This window comes from Microtus pennsylvanicus, chromosome 4, assembly GCF_037038515.1.
Source record: "Microtus pennsylvanicus isolate mMicPen1 chromosome 4, mMicPen1.hap1, whole genome shotgun sequence".
NCBI classification, from domain to species: domain Eukaryota; kingdom Metazoa; phylum Chordata; class Mammalia; order Rodentia; family Cricetidae; genus Microtus; species Microtus pennsylvanicus.
Genome location: NC_134582.1, coordinates 127,253,859 through 127,274,002, shown reverse-complemented (window position 1 = coordinate 127,274,002; position 20,144 = coordinate 127,253,859). Strand labels below are relative to the sequence as shown.

General features: G+C 43.4%; 1 protein-coding gene across 3 annotated transcripts in view; it reads right to left on the bottom strand.

Moving 5' to 3' along the window:
• Dhtkd1 (dehydrogenase E1 and transketolase domain containing 1) overlaps window positions 1-20,144 on the bottom strand; it is a 46,874-nt gene that overhangs the window by 9,630 nt on the left and 17,100 nt on the right. For all 3 annotated transcript variants that reach the window (XR_012910411.1, XM_075970421.1, XM_075970423.1), the window contains exons 5-12: window positions 18,349-18,618; window positions 16,896-17,067; window positions 14,432-14,630; window positions 12,523-12,835; window positions 10,921-11,005; window positions 9,970-10,109; window positions 4,582-4,732; window positions 3,328-3,434 (exon numbers count right to left, since the gene is read on the bottom strand). Coding sequence is in view for 2 of the 3 variants with exons in the window: in XM_075970421.1 (XP_075826536.1) it covers window positions 3,328-3,434; window positions 4,582-4,732; window positions 9,970-10,109; window positions 10,921-11,005; window positions 12,523-12,835; window positions 14,432-14,630; window positions 16,896-17,067; window positions 18,349-18,618 (1,437 nt within the window). In the remaining variant the exon portion in view is untranslated. The remainder of the gene's footprint in view (window positions 1-3,327; window positions 3,435-4,581; window positions 4,733-9,969; window positions 10,110-10,920; window positions 11,006-12,522; window positions 12,836-14,431; window positions 14,631-16,895; window positions 17,068-18,348; window positions 18,619-20,144) is intronic.

The following is a 20,144-nucleotide window of genomic DNA, read 5'->3' as shown; positions in this document are numbered from 1 at the left end:
AGAGTATTTGCTCCTCCTATGGGCTCAGTTTCCAGCACATACATGACAGCTATCAACCATCTATAACTCCATTTCAGGAAGTCTGTTGCCCTCGTCTGGCTTCCATGACACTAAGCATGCACATAGCGCGTATATATATACAAGCAAACACTCATATACATAAAATTAAGTTTAAAAAATGTGAAGCTGGAGAGATGGCTAGGAGGTTAAGAGCACTGGCTGCTCTTCCAGAGGTCCTGAGTCTAATTCCCAGCAACCACATTGTGGCTCACAGCCATCTATAATGGTAGGCACATGGAACACTGTATACATAATAAATAAATCTTAGAAAAAAGAAATGTCAAGAATAGACAAGGCTGAAAATATAAATGACACAGAGAGCTTGGCATGAAGACAATGAAAACAGAAAGCAGAAGAAATAGCAGGCATTTACATGAGCAGCGAAGTCTCTTCTTTTATTATTTTTGGTTTATTGAGACAGGGCTTCTCTGTAGCTTTGGAGCCTGTCCTGGAACTAGCTCTTGTAGACAAGGTTGGCCCCAAACTCACAGAGAGCCACCTGTCTCTGCCCCCCCAAGTGCTGGGATTAAAGGCGTGCACCACCACGACCCAGCCAAAGACTCTTCTAAGTTATTTATAGATGTGAATCTTTTCATAAGGCTGAAAATAAAATAATTAAAATAAACAAAGGACTTGAGATAACCACTATGGCAGTATATGAAGTCATGGCAATAAAGATTTAAACCCACAAGTGTCAATTTGTTGGTTTTTTACTGAGTGGCTCTGGCTGTCCTATCTGTAGACCCTGGCTAGCTTCTAATTTGCCTTCCTCTGCCTTCCTGAATGCTGGCATCAAAGGCATGTGCCAACACTCATGCCTATAATTTTCAATTATTATAAGAAAGAAGGTGTCAAATCCTCAGGGATGAAGTTTTTGACATTCAAAGCTTAAAAGCCATAACACTATGGCATGGGAGCTAGAGATATGTCAACATATCTCAAATAGTTAAGAGTACCGACTGCTCCTTCAGAGGAGCCAAGTTCAATTCCCAGCACTCACATGGTAGCCCACAATAATCTGTAATTACATTTCCAAGGAATACGATGTCCTTTCCTAGCCTCTGCAGGTAATGCATGCATTTTGTTCACAAGCACACATGTAGACAAAACACCCATACACATAAAAATAAAAAAAAATCTGAAAAAAGCTGTAACACTCTCCTTTGCTCATCTGCTATCAATGCTAGCTACTTCTACAAAGCATGGACCATAACTAGTCCCTGAATATATGGCCACCAATAGTCCATGGTGGTTCGAAAGAGAATGGCCATGAGACTGGGTAATGTTGTTTATGTTATGGTTTTAAGACAGCATTTCATGTAACCCAGTTGGCCTCAGACTTACCAAATAGTCAACGATGGCTTTGAACTCCCAATCCTCCTGTCTCTATCTCCCACACATTGGGATTATAGGTATGTCCAACCATTCCTGGTTAAGTCCAGGTTACTTAGGAACAACATACATTTATTTCTCACGTTTATGGAGGCTGAAAAGTCCAAGATCACAGAGAAAATTTGGTGTTTGATCAGGGCCCATTCCCTGACTCACACATGGTGTCTTCTCCCATGTTTGTACATGGAGTGAAGAGCAAGTATGCAGCTAGAAGGCTCCTTAGTACATTCCCAGCCCTAAGAGCTCTATGTTTACGACTTCATCACTTATCACAGGCCTCGCAACCTAATTTCCTCACCTGGCTTTGGATGAGGGGTATAATTCAATGAACAAATTTTGGGAAAGCACATACAGATTGTGGCGCAAGATAATATTCTTGATATAATCAACAGGATTTTCTCCATAAGCTCCATTTTGTGCATCCCCCTTTCTGGTCACCTTTTCTATTTTTCTAGCTCACTCTTTTGTTGTTCATGTTTCTCTCTCTCTCTCTCTCTCTCTCTCTCTCTCTCTCTCTCTCTCTCTCTCTCCTCTCCCTCTCCCTCTCCCTCTCCCTCTCCCTCCCTCCCTCCTTCCCTCCCTCCTTCTCTCTCTCTCTCTCTCTCTCTCTCTCTCTCTCTCTCTCTCTGTGTATGTACACGTGTGGTGCATATGCATTCGTGTGCATGTAAAGGCCAGAGGTCAACATTGGGTGATCTCCTAAGTCACTTTCCACTTTATTTTTTAAAACAGAGTTTCTCACTGAATTTGGATCTCACACTTGGGCTGGAGTAACTGGCCAGTGACCTCCAGGGCTCCACCAGTCTCTACCTCCCCAGCACCCCCTCCTGCTCCTCTCCCTCTCCCCAGACCCCCAGTCATGTGTCTAGTGCAAGGAATGGAACTCAGGGCCACTCACATGTTAGGTAAGTACTCTATCGCTGCGCTGCAGCTCCAGCCTGAAATCAATCATTCTGTGTCTGTGAATGTGTGTGTATTCATGCGGGTGAACATGTGTACATGGGTGTGCATACATGTGTTTGATGTGTTTGTGTGTAAGCATTTAGGACAGAATTAAATCCTGGAGGATCTTTCCTCAAGTGGCACCCACCTAGTTTTTTCAAACAAGGTTTCACTTGGTCTGCAGCATCCTGATTGGGCTAGGCTGGCTGGCAGTGAGCACCAAGGGTCCTCCAATCTCCTGCCTCACCAACTCTGTTAGTACGAACCTGGCTTTCACTGGGCAGGACTGTAGTAGGGCACACCTTTAATCCCAGAACTTTGGTGGCAGAGGCAGGAGGATCTCTGTGAGTTCCAGACCAGCATGGTCTGCAAGGTGAGTTCCAGGATACTAGGACTATACAAAGAAATCCTGTCTCAAAAAAACAAAAAGAAAATAAAAAGCCAAGGCCCCCACTCCCAAGCCTGGTTTTTAAATATGGATGTTGGAGATCAAATTCAGGTCCTTGTGCTAGGGCAACAAGTATTTTACTAAGCTATTGCTCTAACCTGTCTCCTATCCCCATTTTTAAATTTATTTTTTTATTTTATTTTATTTTATTGAGACTGTATCTTCCCATATGTCCCCACGGTAGTCTAAAACTGAAGGAAATCATTCTTCCTCAGTCTTCTAAGAGCTCAAATCACAGGCATGCACAACCACGTTTGACAGAAACACTTGAATTTCTTTTATCTCCCAGAAACTGTGGTATTATGTAGAAGCTGAGACATTGCACTCCAAGGAATAGTCGCATTGCAGTGAGTTGGCTTCACTCAGCTACAGTATCTTGCAGTTGAAGTGCCCATGAAGCTAGCTACAGGAGGTAGTGTATGGAATGGGGAAGAGCCTAGGGAAACAGGAAAACATTTTTTAGACTCCAGTGGCATTTTACATACCTGCAAGAACCGCTCTATTCGACAAGATGAGTGGTCAGGTCCAGCCCCATCATAGCCATGTGGAAGGAGGACGACAATGCCACTCTGCAGGAGCCACTTGGCCTCTCCTGAAAACACAAGATAGAGATTTCCCTAAGAAGCAGAACAAAATAACCTGACACGACTTGGGGAATGGAACAAAATGCTAGTGTGGTTCCCGAGCCTCCAAACCACTTTCATTATCTCATCTAGCACTGATTACTATACTTGGATGGAAATACCCATCTGAATGTGTGAAACCCTGTGCTAGCAGATGCTTTGGGCTCAAGTGACTAGAAGACCAATTCAGTGGTAAATGTACCAGTGTCTCAGACAACACGTGGCACTCTGATTTCATTATGTAACGACTGTTAGCAAAGACAAGCAACTCCTGCCATGCTCATAGCACAACGGACAACACTGGTCACTATCCTCAAACAGAGAGCAGTAGACATTCGACAGTAGTCCCTGGGAACAGGGAGGATAGCTCAGTTTGTAAAATACTTGCTGTGCGAATATAAGGACCTGAGTTCAATCCTCCGCAATCACATAAAAAGCCAGGCATGGTGCACACTCGTAACCCTGATGCTAGTGAAGCAGAGAGAGGGATCCCTGAAGCTTGCTGGCCAATCATCTTAGCCTGACTGGTGAGTTCCAGGTCCCAGCGGGAGACTCTGTCTCAAAAGCCAAGGTAGACAGCTCCTGAAAAGTAACACTTGAGGTTGACTCCTGACCTCCATATGAAACTACATACATATTCATGTACACTTGCACACACATGAACACACACGAACACACACAAATAGTTTCTGGACAAGTCAAAATCCAGATTCTTCATGCATTCTTCTTTCTTCTAACACATTTCAGATGTTCAGGCAAATCATCAATCTCAACCATAAAGTGTCACTATGTCACCTCAGAATGCTGGCTAATCATGCTGCTCAACACTCCAAGAGCGGGTGCAGACCACATAACCTAGGAGCTGCCTGCAGCTAGACGCAGTCCTTGGGAGGTGGGGGACAATGAAAAGCTGACAGAAAGCCAAGATACTCTTCCCAGAAGCTCACTAAGCTGTTTGCCCAAAGGCTGTCACTGCCTGTAGATAACAGGGAAATCCCCCAAGCTCTCTGGAGATGGTGTGGTACAGAGAGTCTCAGAGGCAGTGATGGCCACTTCCCTTTAACTTACGATATGAGACTGGGCCCACCCACCACCCAGCCACTCACTAACACCAACCTCCAGAGATGAATGTGTCAAAGATGATCTGGGCTCCATTGAAGAAATCACCAAACTGAGCTTCCCAGAGGGGCAGCAACTTTGGGCTCTCAATGCTCATTCCATATTCAAACCCCAGGACAGCCTCTTCTGACAGCGGGCTGTTGCTAACCTAAGAGCGAGGAAGAGAATCAGACACTGATGTGCCTGAGACATCTGGGAGAAGTCAGCAAAAGTAAAGCATCACAAGGATACAAACCTCTCAAGAGGAGGAGGGCGTGGAAGGGAGCATGGCTCTCACTCATCACCTTTTCTTTGCAAAAGGAGACCTACTGCTCAGTATCACTGGCACACTTGGAGAAAGTCAGGACAAAGAGGAGAAGACATTGGAATAGAGTCATTCAAGAATTTCTTCAAGAATAAGTTGTACAGGGCTAGGAAATGGCACAGTGGTAGAGTACTTGCATAGCATTCACAAGGTCCTGGGTTCAAAACCCAGCACCACTACTGAAAAATAATGGGAAAAAGGAGGGGAAGAGAGCTATTTGGGGGGATAGCAAGATAGTTAAGAAGGTATCACTAAGCCTCAGAACCTGAGTTCAATCGCTGGAACCCAGAAGATGAGAGAACAGACTCCTGAAAGTTGCCGTGTCACGTCCCCGCCCCTCCCCACAAAAATGTAATAAAAAATTTCGAGAATAAGCAATTCTTCTCATATGATACACATTTAACCAGAAAATAAAACTGCCACATTTTTCAAAGATATCATAAAACAAAGATGGAAAAGTTATAGCATGAAGGTCTACCTTTGGTTAGACTGTTGCTGTAACATCTGATTTGTAGAGACCAAAAGAGTCATCGTGGTGAGATTGACAAAGCAGAAACTATTTCATCATTGAGGAGTGGAAAGAAGCGCCCTGCTGAGAGTCAATGCAGCAAGATTCTAGAGTGCACTTGAGAAAGATGGGAGAAAAAATGTCACTGGCTATGCTGAGTGATGCAGGAGGATGCCTTTGATTGAAGCAAACACAAATTGCGAGTGTTACGTTGGCAGTTTGCTCTCAAATGGCTTAGGAAGGGGAAAACATTCTTTTATATATACAATTTAAAATATAATTCTCTATTTGTTTCAGAATGTTTTTTTGAGATAAGGTCTCACTCTGCAGCCCAAGATGGTCTTGAACCTGTTACGTAACTGGCCTCAAACTCATGGGGATCCTCATGTTTTACCTTCTAGATTCCTAGGATCGTAGGCATGAGCCACCATACTCATCTTGTTCCAACTTTTCTTTTTTTCAATTTTTTAATGTTACATCTCCATGGAATAATTTTTGGCAATGAAAAGCAATGAAGTACTGACATACATGACAGCATACATAGGCCTTGAAAATACTAATAATATGTCAAATTAATGTCATAGAAGGGAATATATCAGCCTGCGTGTAGTAGGAAGAGCCAACTGCATCCTGTTACCTGGCTACCTTAACCCCCGAAATAACTACACAGAAAATTGTATTAATTAAATTACTGCCTGGCTCATTATCTCTAGCCTCTTATTGGCTAACTCTCACATATTAGTTTAACCCATCTCCATTAATGTGTATCGCCACTTGACTGTGGCTTACTGGCATGAGTCTAACCAGCATTCCTCTCGGGCAGGAGAACCATGGCATCTGCCTGTCTGTCCTTTCCAGCATTCAGTTCTGTCTTCCCCGCCTACCTGAGTTCCGCCCTATCGACTAGGCCAAGGCAATTTCTTTAATAACCAATGAAAACAACACAAATACAGAAGGGCCTCCTACACCACCTATGTACATGAGCTTCCTTGAGACAGACAAATCCATTAAAACAGTCAATTGACTAGCAGCTGCCAGCAATTAGAGGGAGGATGAATGGGAGACAGGTGCTGAGAGTTAACAGCGTTTCCTTTGAGGAGATGAAAGTCTTCTGAAACCAAACAGTGGTGGGTCTCATTGCTGAACTATTATACACACTCAAAGGTCAGATTCTGAGTTGTATTTCAACAAAACCTTTAACAAATCAACAACTCCAGAGGGCTTGCGAGATAGCTCAGTCAGTAGAGTGTTACCATGCACAAGGACCTGAGTTATCCCTGGTTTTTAAAAACAAAACAAAACAAAAAAAAAAAAAAAAACCTAGGCGTTTGCAATCCTAGAGCTGAGGTGGTAGAGACAAGTGCCTCCTGGAGCTCCCTGGTTAGTCAGCCTGGCGTACTTAGCCAGTGAGAGATCACATCTCAAGAAAGGAGATTTGGGTGGCACTTCAGAGACAACACCCAAGCTTGTTCTCGGGTCTGCACATGTACATGTAAGCATGCTCTCGCTCTCTCTCTTTCTCTCTCTCTCTCTCTCTCTCTCTCTCTCTCTCTCTCTCTCTCTCTCTCTCTCTCTCTCTCACACACACACACACACACACACACACACACACACACACACACACAATGTGCTGGGTAGTTTTTGTCAATGTAATATAAACTAGAGTCACCTTAGAAGAGGCAACCTCAATTAAGAAACTGTCCGTATTGGACTGACCTGTGGCCATATCTGTGAGGCATTTTCTTAATTACTAATTGATTTAGGTGGGACTATCCCACTGTGGGTGGCACTGTCCCTGGACAGGTGGGCCTAGACAATGAGCAAACCACGGGAACAGGCTGTTAACAAGCCTCAGTTTCCCTCCATGATGGACTATAGCTGGGACATGTAAGGCTTTCTTCCTCAAGTTGCTTTTGGTCATGGCGTTTATCAAGCAATAGAAACCAAACTAGAACACAAACACGTATACACAAACACACACACACACACACACACACACACACACAGAAATTATATAATTTCTAATTACAGCTAGAAAATGTGATTTATAGAGATAAGAACTAAATGGCGAACATAAAAATGTCACTGGATTATCTTCGAGCATGGTGGGTGGATCATGCTTAGCTCACCTGCTGGATGTGTGTGCATTCTGACTTCAGGTTTTAGGTTGATGTGTGTTATGAATGCATGTTAGCCCAGGCATGCCAGGCATGCATCTCTCTCTGCTCTCACTTCCTCCTTCCCCTCTCTTCCTCTCCAACACTGGCATGCCCACTCTTTCTCAATCCCTCACTTCTTTCTGTTCCTCCCAGGTCCTGGCTCTGTTACCTAATTCCTCCTTTCTGAACTTTACCTCAACAATGAGACCATCAAATGCTTAAAAATAAAACAAAAAGTACTCCCGACTTGAGTTCCTTATAGCCATTTTATTCACCTCTTTTCAACCTTCTAGAAAGTAACTCAATCAATTTGTCTTCAACTCTTAGTTACTTTTTTTTTTTTTTTTTTTTTGGTTTTTCGAGACAGAGTTTCTCTGTAGCTTTTGGGATCTGTCCTGGAACTAACTCTTGTAGACCAGGCTGGTCTCGAACTCACAGAGATCCGCCTGCCTCTGCCTCCCTAGTGCTGGGATTAAAGGCGTGCGCCACCATCGCCCGGCTTCTTAGTTACTTTTATCTACCTTCTCTGTAAGTATACTTGCTCTGTGAGTTGTGATGGGGTCATGTTCCAAAAAACCCAGTTTATTGGTTTGAAAATACTATAAGCCAACTGGGCTAGAAACATAGCTCAGGGGTTAAGAGCACTGGCTGTTCTTCCAGAGGACCTGGGTTCATTTCCTAACATCCACATAGTGGCTCACAATTGCCTGTAATTCCAGTTCTAGGAGAGCCAATGTCCTCTCGCAGCCTCCTCAGGCACCAGGCACACAGACATACACACAGGCAAAGCACTCAGACACATACAAATAAAATCTCTCAATGCTGTCCACACTGGTCTTGAACTCCTGGGCTCGGTTTCCTGTGGAACTTGGCTATAGATATGAACTATCACACACAGCTATCTGATTGTCATACACTGGCTCATTCTTGAGGGTGTGACAATATGTCAAAAGTACACTTAGCATCTAATGAGGGAGCATCCTAGCTCAGCAACTCTACACCAGGGACTGGTTTCCCTCATCACTACCTGATTAAACAGGAGCAATGGCTTGCGCCATGACCCGCAATGTATCAAAACTAATACTACATGCCAAATCACAGTCCAATGAAAGCCTGCTATGAGGTGCGGGGACACTAAACACTTCTATCCTGGTTCATAATTCTGACTGATACATACAAAGACAGATTCTAAAAAAAATGAAGAAAGGGATGCATCTCCTCCTTCAAGTCACCTTGAAGTCCCACATCTTCCTCCACCACTCCCCACCCCACTTTTTTGGTTTTTTTTTGAGACAGGGTTTTTCTGTATAGCTTTGGAGTCTGTCCTGGAACTCACTCTGTGGACCAGGTTGGCTTTGGACTCACAGAGATCCACCTTCTTCTACCTCCCGAATGCTGGGATTACAGGCGTGTGCCACCACAGCCTGGCTCCCACCTTATTTCTTGAAATAGACTATCTCACTGGACCTGAAGTTCACAGATTCAGCTAGACTGGCTGACAAGTAAGGCCCCGATCCTCCTGTCTTTACCTCTCTAGTGCTGGGACTGCCATGCCTGCCTTTTTACTGTGTGCTGGGGACTGAACTCATGCCCATAAAAACTCATTCCTATAAAAATAGGAAACACTTTATTGACTGAGCTGTCTCCCAGCCCCCCCAAACACACAGGTTATACTCTCAAACCAACAACTGGAATAGGAAAGAAGGTGACAAGTTATTAAGTTTACCTTAAAGGGATAATTTGTTTTCATAAATATCATGTGCTGTTCACTAAAGTAACTATCGAAGAGACAAAAATGAAAAGACCCTGTTCTTAAAATCTTAACAACCCAAAGAAATGTCTATTAAATTTTAGGGAGCAGCATAACCTGGAGGAAGTGTTTCTGCTGCATTTTGTTTTGATTTAGCAGGCTAGAAATATTTGTTTACTCTCCACAACTCTAAGTTTAACAAATCACAATAGTTGACAGGCTGCAATGTTGATTTTAACTTGACAGAATTCATATCTAGGTGATATCACACAATTACAGATAGGCGGCCCAGTTAATGCTCTAGTCTTCAAGTGCCAGCTCCAGCACGGCTCTTATCCGTCTCTTCCAGTCCAAATTTATAGACCTCCATTGCCTCCCCACTCAGCATTCCTTTATCTAAAAGAAAGTGTTGAACATAAAGTTTCTGACATCCGAATTGAGTTGCTTTAAAACTCCTCCACCTGCGGGGTGGGATGGTACAGCCTAAAGCCCCCAGTACTTGAAGTAGAGTCAGAAGGATCAAGAGGAATTTAAGATCATCTTCAGCTACTGAGGAATTTGAGGGCAGCCTGTGCTATGTAGGACTCCATCTCAAAACCACGAATCAAATCAAACGTTGTAACTGTTAGAGTCAGCACACAGAGTTTATGTGTGAATGTCTTACCTCCAGAAACCCTTTCTGACTCGGGTCCATGTGGTTCAGAGGAATGTAGGCATCATCTGTGTTCTGGCAAACCACCATGGCGTGCCTTTGACTGAAAGTTCCACGGCCAACATCTTGGCCACTCAGACGAACATTGAAACCTGAAACAAGCAAGCGGGGGAAGAAAAAAGATTGCTCTGAATAAACAGCACAAAAATAAGATGTAGCAGCCCTGAAGGCCTTTTTGTTTTAAGACAAATTCTCTCAATGCTGTCCACACTGGTCTTGAACTCTTAGGTTCAGTCTCATGTGGAACTTGGCTATAGCTATGTCCTGTCACACACAGCTATCTGATATCTATCATACACTGGCTTCAGGGTGTGCATTTTCCTTAGGATAATACATTCTCTCAATTAAAATACACCTTTCCTGATACTGGTTCACTGGTTAAGAGCACTTGCTGTTCTTCTGAGTTCAGTTCCCAGTGCCCATATGAAGCTGCTTACAAATGCCTGTAATTCCAGCTACAGAGGGATCTGAAGACTCTGACCTCCTTGGGCACTAGTATGTACACATACCTACACCGAGACACACAAATATACATAATTAAAAGCAGTACATCTCTGTATGTGAGTATATATATATATCCTTCCTATACTTGAAGACACATAGTCAGTGTAAAATTTGTAGAAATGGAGAGTCATTTCTGGCCCTACAATATTTAGAGAAATAGCTGTCCAGTATAGCCAGGATTGAGCCTTGTGGATCCCAGTTACGGCTGCAACCTTGTCTATACGCGGATGAAAGTGTTCAATGTGCCTTATAACTAAGGAGTGTTGTTAGGTAAAATATTTTAGAAGCCCTCTAAGCAACGAAAGTGACAAGTGGTTACTGAAACTCAGAAGATCACGAGTAACAAGTACAGCTCGGAGCATCTCCTACGAGCTGTACAGCTAAACGGAAATGTCTTACCTTGAACAAGTAAGGAGCCCAAGGCAAGGGTTTCTGCTGTGGCCCAGTCCAAAGCTGTTCCCTGCTTCACCTTCTCCATCCTTGACTGAAAAAAAATAAGGAAAAGAATAAAACAAACTTTTAAGAATCCATATCCTGAGGGCTAGAGCAGTTAAGGATACTTCTGGCTCTTGCAGAAGACCTGGGTTTGATTACCCACATCCACATGGTGATACACAACCATCTGTAATTCCAGTTCCAGGGGATCTGAGATCCTCATCTGACCTGCACAGGTACCATGCATGAAGGTAGCACATATGTGTATATGTGGGAAAACAATCACACACATAAAATGAATAAATCTATTTAAAATTTTTTTTAAATATCCTTTTCCATTTTTTCTTTTCTTTGTCTTTTTTTCTGCAACATTATAGGATGAACCTAGGGCTTTACATCTGGTAGGCAAACACCCCACGTGTTATACACAGTTTTAAAACAGGCAAAATAAGTGGTCACCTCTGCTGAGGTTTGAGCAGATGGAAGCAGAGAAGAAACTTTATTTGTAATGTTTTGTTTCTTTTTTAAAAAAGATTTATTTTTTATTTTATTTTACATGTATGAGTGTTTTGCTTACACGTATGTATATATGTAAACCATGTGCGTGCCTGATGCCCACGGAAAACAGAACAGGGGTCAGATCCCTGAAACTGGAGCTATAGACAGTAACCACCATATGGGTACTGGGAACTGAACCTGGATCCTAGGAAGGAGCAGCCAGTGCTCTTAACTGCTAAGCCTTCTCTCCAGCCCCAAATTTTCTATTTAGGCTAGATGGTGAGTGCATTTTGTTTGTAAAAGTTCTGCTAAAATAGGGCAGGACAGTTGGTTCAGCAGTTAAGAGCACTAGCTGCTCTTCCTGAGGACCTGGGTTCAATTTCCAGTACCCACATGGTAGCTCACAACTATTTGTAAACTCCAGTTCCAGAGGATCTGACACCCTCACAGACATACATGTAGGCAAAACACTGATGCGCATGAAATTTAAAAAATTAAAGAGTTCTGCAAAAATAAAAACTTAAAAACAAAGGTATGGTTATAAATGGTCACCTTTCAGGTACATGTGTTGGATGTTATTATTTTATTTAATCTACCTGAAGGAATCATAGTGTTTTCTGTCCACTAGTTAGAAAAATCAGACATATTTCTGTACTTTTTAAAAAGGAGCATGCATTTCTAGCATATATAATGTATTCAACACACACAAAATTCCTATAGAGGAAAATACAAGTAGAGAAAATCTGAACTGACTAAATCATAGCTTTAAAACACGAAGAGCTGGGCACTCGGGAGGCAGAGGCAGGCGGATCTCTGTGAGTTCGAGGCAAGCCTGGTCTATAAGAGCTAGTTCTAGGACGTGTTCCAAAGCTACAGAGAAACCCTATCTCGAAACAAACAAACAAACAAAACAAAAAACAAAGAAAAAAGACCACGAGGATCAGTTGCTACAACCTAGTAACAAACATCAAATAATTCTCAAACTAGCAAGCAAAAGCATCAAAACGACACATCTGCTTTGCCGAGCAAAGACAAAAAGCAGCAGAAGGCGACGTCAAGGCTTCCCACCTGAACATACATCTTGAGAAGGTGGCTGTGTAGCTGCAGCTCCTCTGGGACCTCCACGGACTTCACACCAATAAAGCGAAGGAGGTCGAGGGGCACACCTGTGTCCCAGGTGGTGATGCGTGCTTCTGGCTGTGCCAGGCCCTGCCAGTGGGCCTGCAGGTTAGTGGCCGGGGGGCTGTAGTGGGACGCATTGGTTAAGTGGTCATTTAACTTGGTGTAGTAGGAGGCTTTTATGTCAGAGACCTCCTCCTGGGTCAGGAGTCTACTGGCAATGAGGTGCTCCGCATAGGTGTCAGGGATGCTCTTCCGGGCTCTGTTGGAGAGAGGCGGGGAGTGGGGGAATGGAGACATGGTCAATCAAATATACACAATGCGAGCTGGAGAGATCAAAGGTTAAGAGCATTGCCTGCTCTTCCAAAGGTCCTGAGTTCAATTCCCAGCAACCACATGGTGGCTCACAACCATCTGTAATGAGGTCTGGTGCCCCCTTCTGCCCAGCAGGCATACAGACAGAATACTGTATACATAATAAATAAATATTAAAAAATTGTGTTTCTTCTTTAAAAAATAAAATAAAAAAATACACACAATTCTAAGAGATAATCATTGCCACGGGCACTGCAGGATGTTTTATCCACTTTGAAAGTCACTTAAGAAATATTCTGGAACTAGATAGAGATGGTGGTTGTAAAACACTAATATAGTAAATGTTACTGAGTTGTTCTTTTCAGAATACTTCAGGGAGCTGGAGATACACCTCAACAGCTTAGAAGAGTTTGCTGCTTTCTCACGAGGATCTGAGTTCGGATCTCAGCAGCCATGTCGGGTGGCTCACAAACGCCTATAACTCCAGCTCTAATAGAGAAGACACCCTCTTTTAGCCTCTGTGGTAACCTGCTCACACACATGTGTAGTGTGTACATATTCACACAGAGAAACACACACATAAAATAAGATAAAACTGCTGGGATACCAGCTAGTCTAACCTAATTGGTAAACTCTTGGCCACTAAAACATTCTGTGTCAAAGGAGGAAGTGGCATTCCTGAAGATGATTTTACTTCTCTGCCCAACTTACCTACACACAAATTAAAATACAATTTCTCGAGCTATTTCCTCTTAAGGTAGAAGCAGCTCCTTTGGAACAACAGTTTAAAGAAATGAACCATGGAAGGCCTACTCCTCATCCTGCCGGAGTATTACTAACTAGCCTCAAGCCAGGTTTTACCCAGTCTTCTTACCTAGTCTTGCTATCTGCTAAGTAAGTAAAGTGGTCCATTCTCTACTTAATGAGGAGACATGAAGTGTGAAGAATACAGGGACCTCCGAGCCTTGTAAGATAGCCACTCTGGTTTCTCTAGGACAGGCACTGTTTAGATGTTCATCCCACTTCAAAGTATCTAACAGACATTGGAGCCAGGCAGTGGTGGCACCCCCTTTAGTCCTAGCACTTAGGAGGCAGAAGTAGGTGGGTCTCTGTGAGTTCGAGGCCAGCCTGGTCTATAGAGTGAGTTCCAGGACAGCCTAGGATACACAGAGAAACCATGTCTCAGCCTCCGCCTCCACCCCCCCCCAAAAATCCAGAAGGCGACAACAATGGGGGTGCAGGCTGAAAAGATGGTTCAGCCGATTTGGGCACCTGGGTTTGTTCCAAAGGACCAACATGGAGAGGACAGCTGCCATAAGTTGTCCTCTGACCTCCACAGATGTGCGCATGTCTGCACACACACACACACACACACACAAACACACACACACACACACACACACACACACACACACACACACACACACACATGCCTAGCATTCACATGGCTCTAACTTGGATCTCCACCACCACAAAAATGATTGATTGATTGATTGAGGAGGATCAGGTTAGCCTGTTATTAAAGGAAGGTTTCTAACGGTACCTGATGATCTTGTACATGACTGGGTTGGTGAAGAAAGGTTCATCCAGCTCATTATGGCCCCACTGCCTATAGCATAACAAATCAATAATCACATCCTTTCGGAACTGGCGCTGATATTCAAAAGCAAGTCGTGTGGCTCGGACCACTTCCTCTGGACTGTCTCCGTTGACGTGGATGATGGCACAGCCTACAGGCTTTCCTAAAGAAGGTAAGACCCAGATTTTAAAAAAAAGTCAGTTAACACGGTGTATTTCCCAACACACCTATTTGCCTAAGTAGGAAGACAGCCCTGAAATGCAGAGGTAGTTTAGCCTGGGTGCTAAGAATACAAACTTTAGAGTTCAGCTGATCAGACTCAGCTCTATGACTGACTATGTGACGTTGGGAAAGGTAGAAATCTCAGTCTAGAAGCTAGAGAGCATGGTTAAGAGACTGATGTTCGTCCTGAGGACCTGGGTTTGAGGCCCAGCACCCACACAGTAGCTCACAGCTGTCTGTAATGCCAGTCCCCATGGGATTCAACACTCTCTTTTGGTCTCCATGGCTACTGTGTGCATGTGGCGCACAGTCATACAAGCAGGCATAACATAAAATAAAGAATATAAAAATTCGAAAATAAATTAATAATTGGGTCTCGTCTAGGCTCTGAGTGACGTTGTCAAGATTTCCTGAACTAAGGAATACAGTGTCAGTGTTTCATACAGTGACAGTTAACATTTATTTTGTTATTGTTATTATTATTATTATCTTTCCTCCTGAGACAATAGGTCATTGAGGCACAAATCCTAGGAAAAAGTTTTTCTCCCAAGAATTCTTAAAGTATTAGCCGGGCTGTGGTGGCGCACGCCTGTAATCCCAGCACTTGGGAGGCAGAGACAGGCGGATCTCTGTGAGTTCGAGGCCAGCCTGGTCTACAGAGCTAGTTCCAGGACAGGCTCCAAAGCTACAGAGAAACCCTGTCTCGAAAAACCAAAAAAAAAACAACAACAACAACAAAAAAAAAAAAAACAGAATTCTTAAAGTATTTTTCCTGTGCCAGACAATTTAAAAGGCATCTAGTCCAGACTCCAGTTATAAAACTGGCTGACAGTGACTGCAATAGTTTTGTGGACTATGAGTGGACAATAAAATCCCTTATTTGTGCTAAGGCCGTTATTTCCACTGATTAAAATAAACTGACTTTGATCCTTTACAACATTTTTTTTTGATACAGGGCTTCTCTGTGTACCCCTGCCTGTCCTAGAACTTGCTCTATAGACCAGGTTGGCTTTGAACTCACAGAGATCCTCCTGCCTCTGCCTTCCGAGATTAAAAGCTGGGATTAAAAGCATGAGCCAGCACAGGCTGGCTACAATTTACTTCCAACTAGGGCATTTTAGCAAATTTACCGAGTGAACACAGCCTTTTTACTGAGACTCTGAACACTCTAAGTTTGAATAGTACAAAGGTAATTACTCTAGAATTGTACCAAGTACACCGTTCTTTGGTTTCTACCAGGTAATTCAACTGACTACGGAGCAATATGGGATTGGACACTCTCAGCTCCTCTGACTTAAGAGCTCACACTTGAGGCAGAAGTGTACCTCTGTGGAACAGTGTTTGCCTAGTATGCATAGCATACTAATGCAGTTCTGTGGCAGAGAGCTTGCCTACCATTCATGATGCCTTGTGTCAACTAACATCGTATAAAATAAACAAATAGCTTAAGCAAACTAAAAATAAATGTTAATTTGGTAAATTTGACCGACCGACCATATCCAACTTCAAAAAATTAAAATGGTTGGTAGTGGTGGCAACACCTTTAATTCCAGCACTTGAGAGCGTGGTGTTTTGACTGAGAAAGGCCCCCATCGGCTCATATGTTTCAGTGTTTGGTTCCCAGTTGGTGAACTGTTTAAGAAGGATTAGGAGGTGTGGCCTTGTTGGAAAGGTTTGTCACTAGAGGTGGGCTCTCAAAAGCCCATGCCAGGCCCAGTCTCTCACTCTCTGCCGCAGGCTTGTGGATCAGACGTGAGTTTCAGCTACTGCTCGAATGCCATGCCTGTCTGCCTCCTGTTCTGAGTCCCACACTGCTGGTCATGGACTCACCAACTGAAACGGTAAGCAAGCCTCCAGTTAAAGGTTTTCTTTTATAAGTTACTTTAGTCATGGTGTGTAGCAATAGAACAATAACTAAGACAAGGAGGAAGAGGCAGGTGGATCTCTATGAGTTCCAGGCCAATCTGGTTTACATAATAACAATCCCCATTACACAACCCTGTTTTGAAAAACAAAACAAAAACCCCAAAACCAAAACAACGACAATGAAACAATCTCCGGATCAGTTATGATGAGGCCTTGTTTAAAATAAAAATGAAAATGGGATAACCAGCAAGGCTCATTGCTCTGAATGAACTAGAAGTTTTTCCTCTGCCAGTTCCCTGTCTGGTTGACATAGCAATGCCAATTCTGGCGTGCTACTTACCAATATCACTGCTGTATAAGGAAGACCGTCCTCTCTCCGCTGGCGTGGTGTAGCCCAGCTGGTTGTTGACGATTAGGTGGATACTCCCACCAACTCTGAAATGTGGGAGGTTGGAGAGCGTGAACGTTTCAAGGACAATCCCTTGGCCACAGAAGGACGCATCACCATGAACCTAAAACACATGCGAGATGGAGGAAATAAGGAATTAACAGACTTAGATTTTACTGATTGAAACCAGCTGTTTAAAAATATTAATTGGAATACCAACAACCACTGTCTCATGACTCTCCTGACCTAAAAATATATAGGTTGCAGGATTTCTTAGTGTGTTTAAACTGATCCCTTTTCAAAGATGCCTTCTCAGCTCTCCCTGCTAACACTGTACCACTTCACCCACCCCATCCCTGCATCCAACTCATTGACTCCCCAGACATTCTAGCATCTATAGCAGCACTATGGGAGGGACGGCTACTACATATGCAATGAAAGCATCACTCTGTTGATTTTGTCCTGAGCTAGGGATTGAACCCAGGGTCTCCTGTCTCCTAGGCAAGCACTCTACCACTGAGCTACAGGTCCCGATTCAGCGCTAGGAAATTTTGCAAGAAAATAGCCTTTATATATGAGAAATAGGACCGTGAGATAGATGCCACAGAGGGTATAGATGCTTACCTCACAAACCTGAGTTGGATCTCTGGAACGCGGATAAAAATAAAAAGATAGAGCTGACTCCATAAAATTGTCCTCTGCCCTCCACATGCACTGCGGCACGCATACACCCACACACATCACACACATACAAGCCTATGAGGAACAGTGCACACCTCTGAACTCTTCTCTCCAGTCACTCACGCCTGAAAAGAGACAGAGAAGTAGCTCCCATCACCAAAGCCTGCTCTTCTCATGAATACAAGAGAGCAAGGTGATGGCACGTGTTAAAGCCAAGGTGCAGGAAGACAATCACATATAAGCAGAAAAGCAAAATATTATTATGAAAGGATATATAAAACATGCTAATCTTTTAGAATATTCAAAGCCACTACATCATATTATCACTATGAAATTTGGTAGACAAGGTGGCTAGGGTGGGGAGCTTTTCTCTAAACCTACCGAAAATAATAAACATATCGTGGAAATTTTTAGAAAGAAAAGCCCCAGAATCCTCTTTTTTTTTCTTTTTCTTTTGGTTTTTTGAGACAGGGTTTCTCTGTGGTTTTTGGAGCCTGTTCTGGAACTAGCTCTTGTAGACCAGGCTGGTCTCGAACTCACAGAGATCCGCCGCCTGCCTCTGACTCCCAAGTGCTGGGATTAAAGGCGTGCGCCACCACCGCCCAGCTCAGAATCCTCTTTTCTAAAGCTGTCACGTCACTTCACTTTCCACTGGAACATCTGTCACATTTGCCAACTCAGACAATGTTATTTTCAGTTTTCCTCCTTTCCCAAACTCAAGTACCTGCAGGCAAATGACTCTGTCCCCAGGCTGAGCAGAACTGTGCAGTGAGTAGTCCCCCTCTCCCCGAGACTGCTGCCTGCCGCGAGTTTTCCCGACAGCCACAGGGTTAACGGCTTCCAGATGAGAGGGATTAGGCAGCATTGTCACGTGGAGGGGACGGTGGGCACCAAAGTCTAGGTCCACCGAGGAGGTCAGATGGGACAGCACATCTCCAATGGCTGAGACGTCTTCTGGAAATTCACTTAAACCTCGCATTTTACGGAACATCAGCTATTAGAACAAACATACAAGATATCAAGCAAGTCTTATTACAGTGGAGTCTAAGGTGAGCTTCAGGAAAGATTAGCATTATGTAAATTCTTTTATAGTTATTACAAACATACCTTATTCAAAGATAGGCACAGATTTCTAACTGTTGGGTCACTCAGAATTACCAGGAGGTCTACTTGTATATATGTGTGTGGGTAAGAGCACATGAGTGTAGGTATCCACAGAGTACAGAAGAGACTGGACCCTTCAGCCAGAGAAACACTTCACTGAAATGTGGCCGGTATGTACTTTCCACCAGATAACCCAGTAAGATTCCCTGGAGCCTACCATCACAGGTACTGGAAGCTAAATTCAAGTCTTCTGCAATACCCACCTATACATCCTTACCTACCTATACATTTCTCCAGACCCTGGTGGCAATATTTTCAGAGGAATCAAGGCAAACAGTAGCTACCTCGCTCTACCTTATATAACTTTCAAAATATGTAATCATTAGCAGTGGTTCCAGCCACCATATCTCTGTAAAGACTACAATTTAGTATTTTTGTAACTCTGAGAAAGGTGGAATTTTAATTAGCTTTCTACACTACCAAATTTCTACTTTGAAATGTCTGCAGCCTTAACTATATTAATGTGTTACTATGGCTTCAAAGAAGCTGTTGATTCTGAAGTCGTAGATTTCGATTCCACTGAATATTCTTTAAATGCTGTTTGGGGTTCGGTTTTCTCATGAGGCTTCTGGAGATCCAACTAAGGTACTTATGCTTGCAAGCAAGCCCTTCAACAGTTTAGTCACCTTCCCAGGCCACACTCTTTCTAAGGTTCTTTTCTTATTCTTTCTTGGTTTTCAGAAAATTCTTTTGCTTATCTTCCGCTTTCCACCCATGTCACCACATGCAGGAGGCGGTCCTGGAGAGAATGTGCAGGATGCCCTCTGGGACTTCCACAGAGATGATGAGTGCAGGAGAGCCTATGTTCCTGCCTCCTTCTCCCTTCTCATCACTGAGACAGCCAGGCCACATCTCACCCAAATGTGTAAAGCCCTCACAGCTTTCCCCTTAGATTCTGCTTATCTGCATCTGAATATCAACATGGGTCCTGCAAATAACATGACCTGCCCACGTCATTCTACTCTAGATGCTGTCCATGTGACACCATTCCCAAGACACGCTGAGGATGGAGGGGACACTTTCACATATCAGCTAACCCTGGAGCCCTTCCTTCACGATGCTAACAGTGTGTCCTTATAGGAGACCAAAAATCCAGTGCAGTGACCATGAGTCCTCAGAGTTTGTAGTTCTCACCTGTGTTTGTTCTTTTTCTGTCTCTCTCTGTGTCTGTCTATTTCTGTCTCATTCTCTCTCTCTCTCTATCTATCTCTTACACACACATACAAACACACACACACACATACACACTGGCTTGGGTTATCTGCACAATGGCAGAGACACACAACTGAGTTTTCCACTGTCCCTGAACTTAGCATTTGAACATTTATGTGCAGATAGATTAAAAACTTAAGGAAA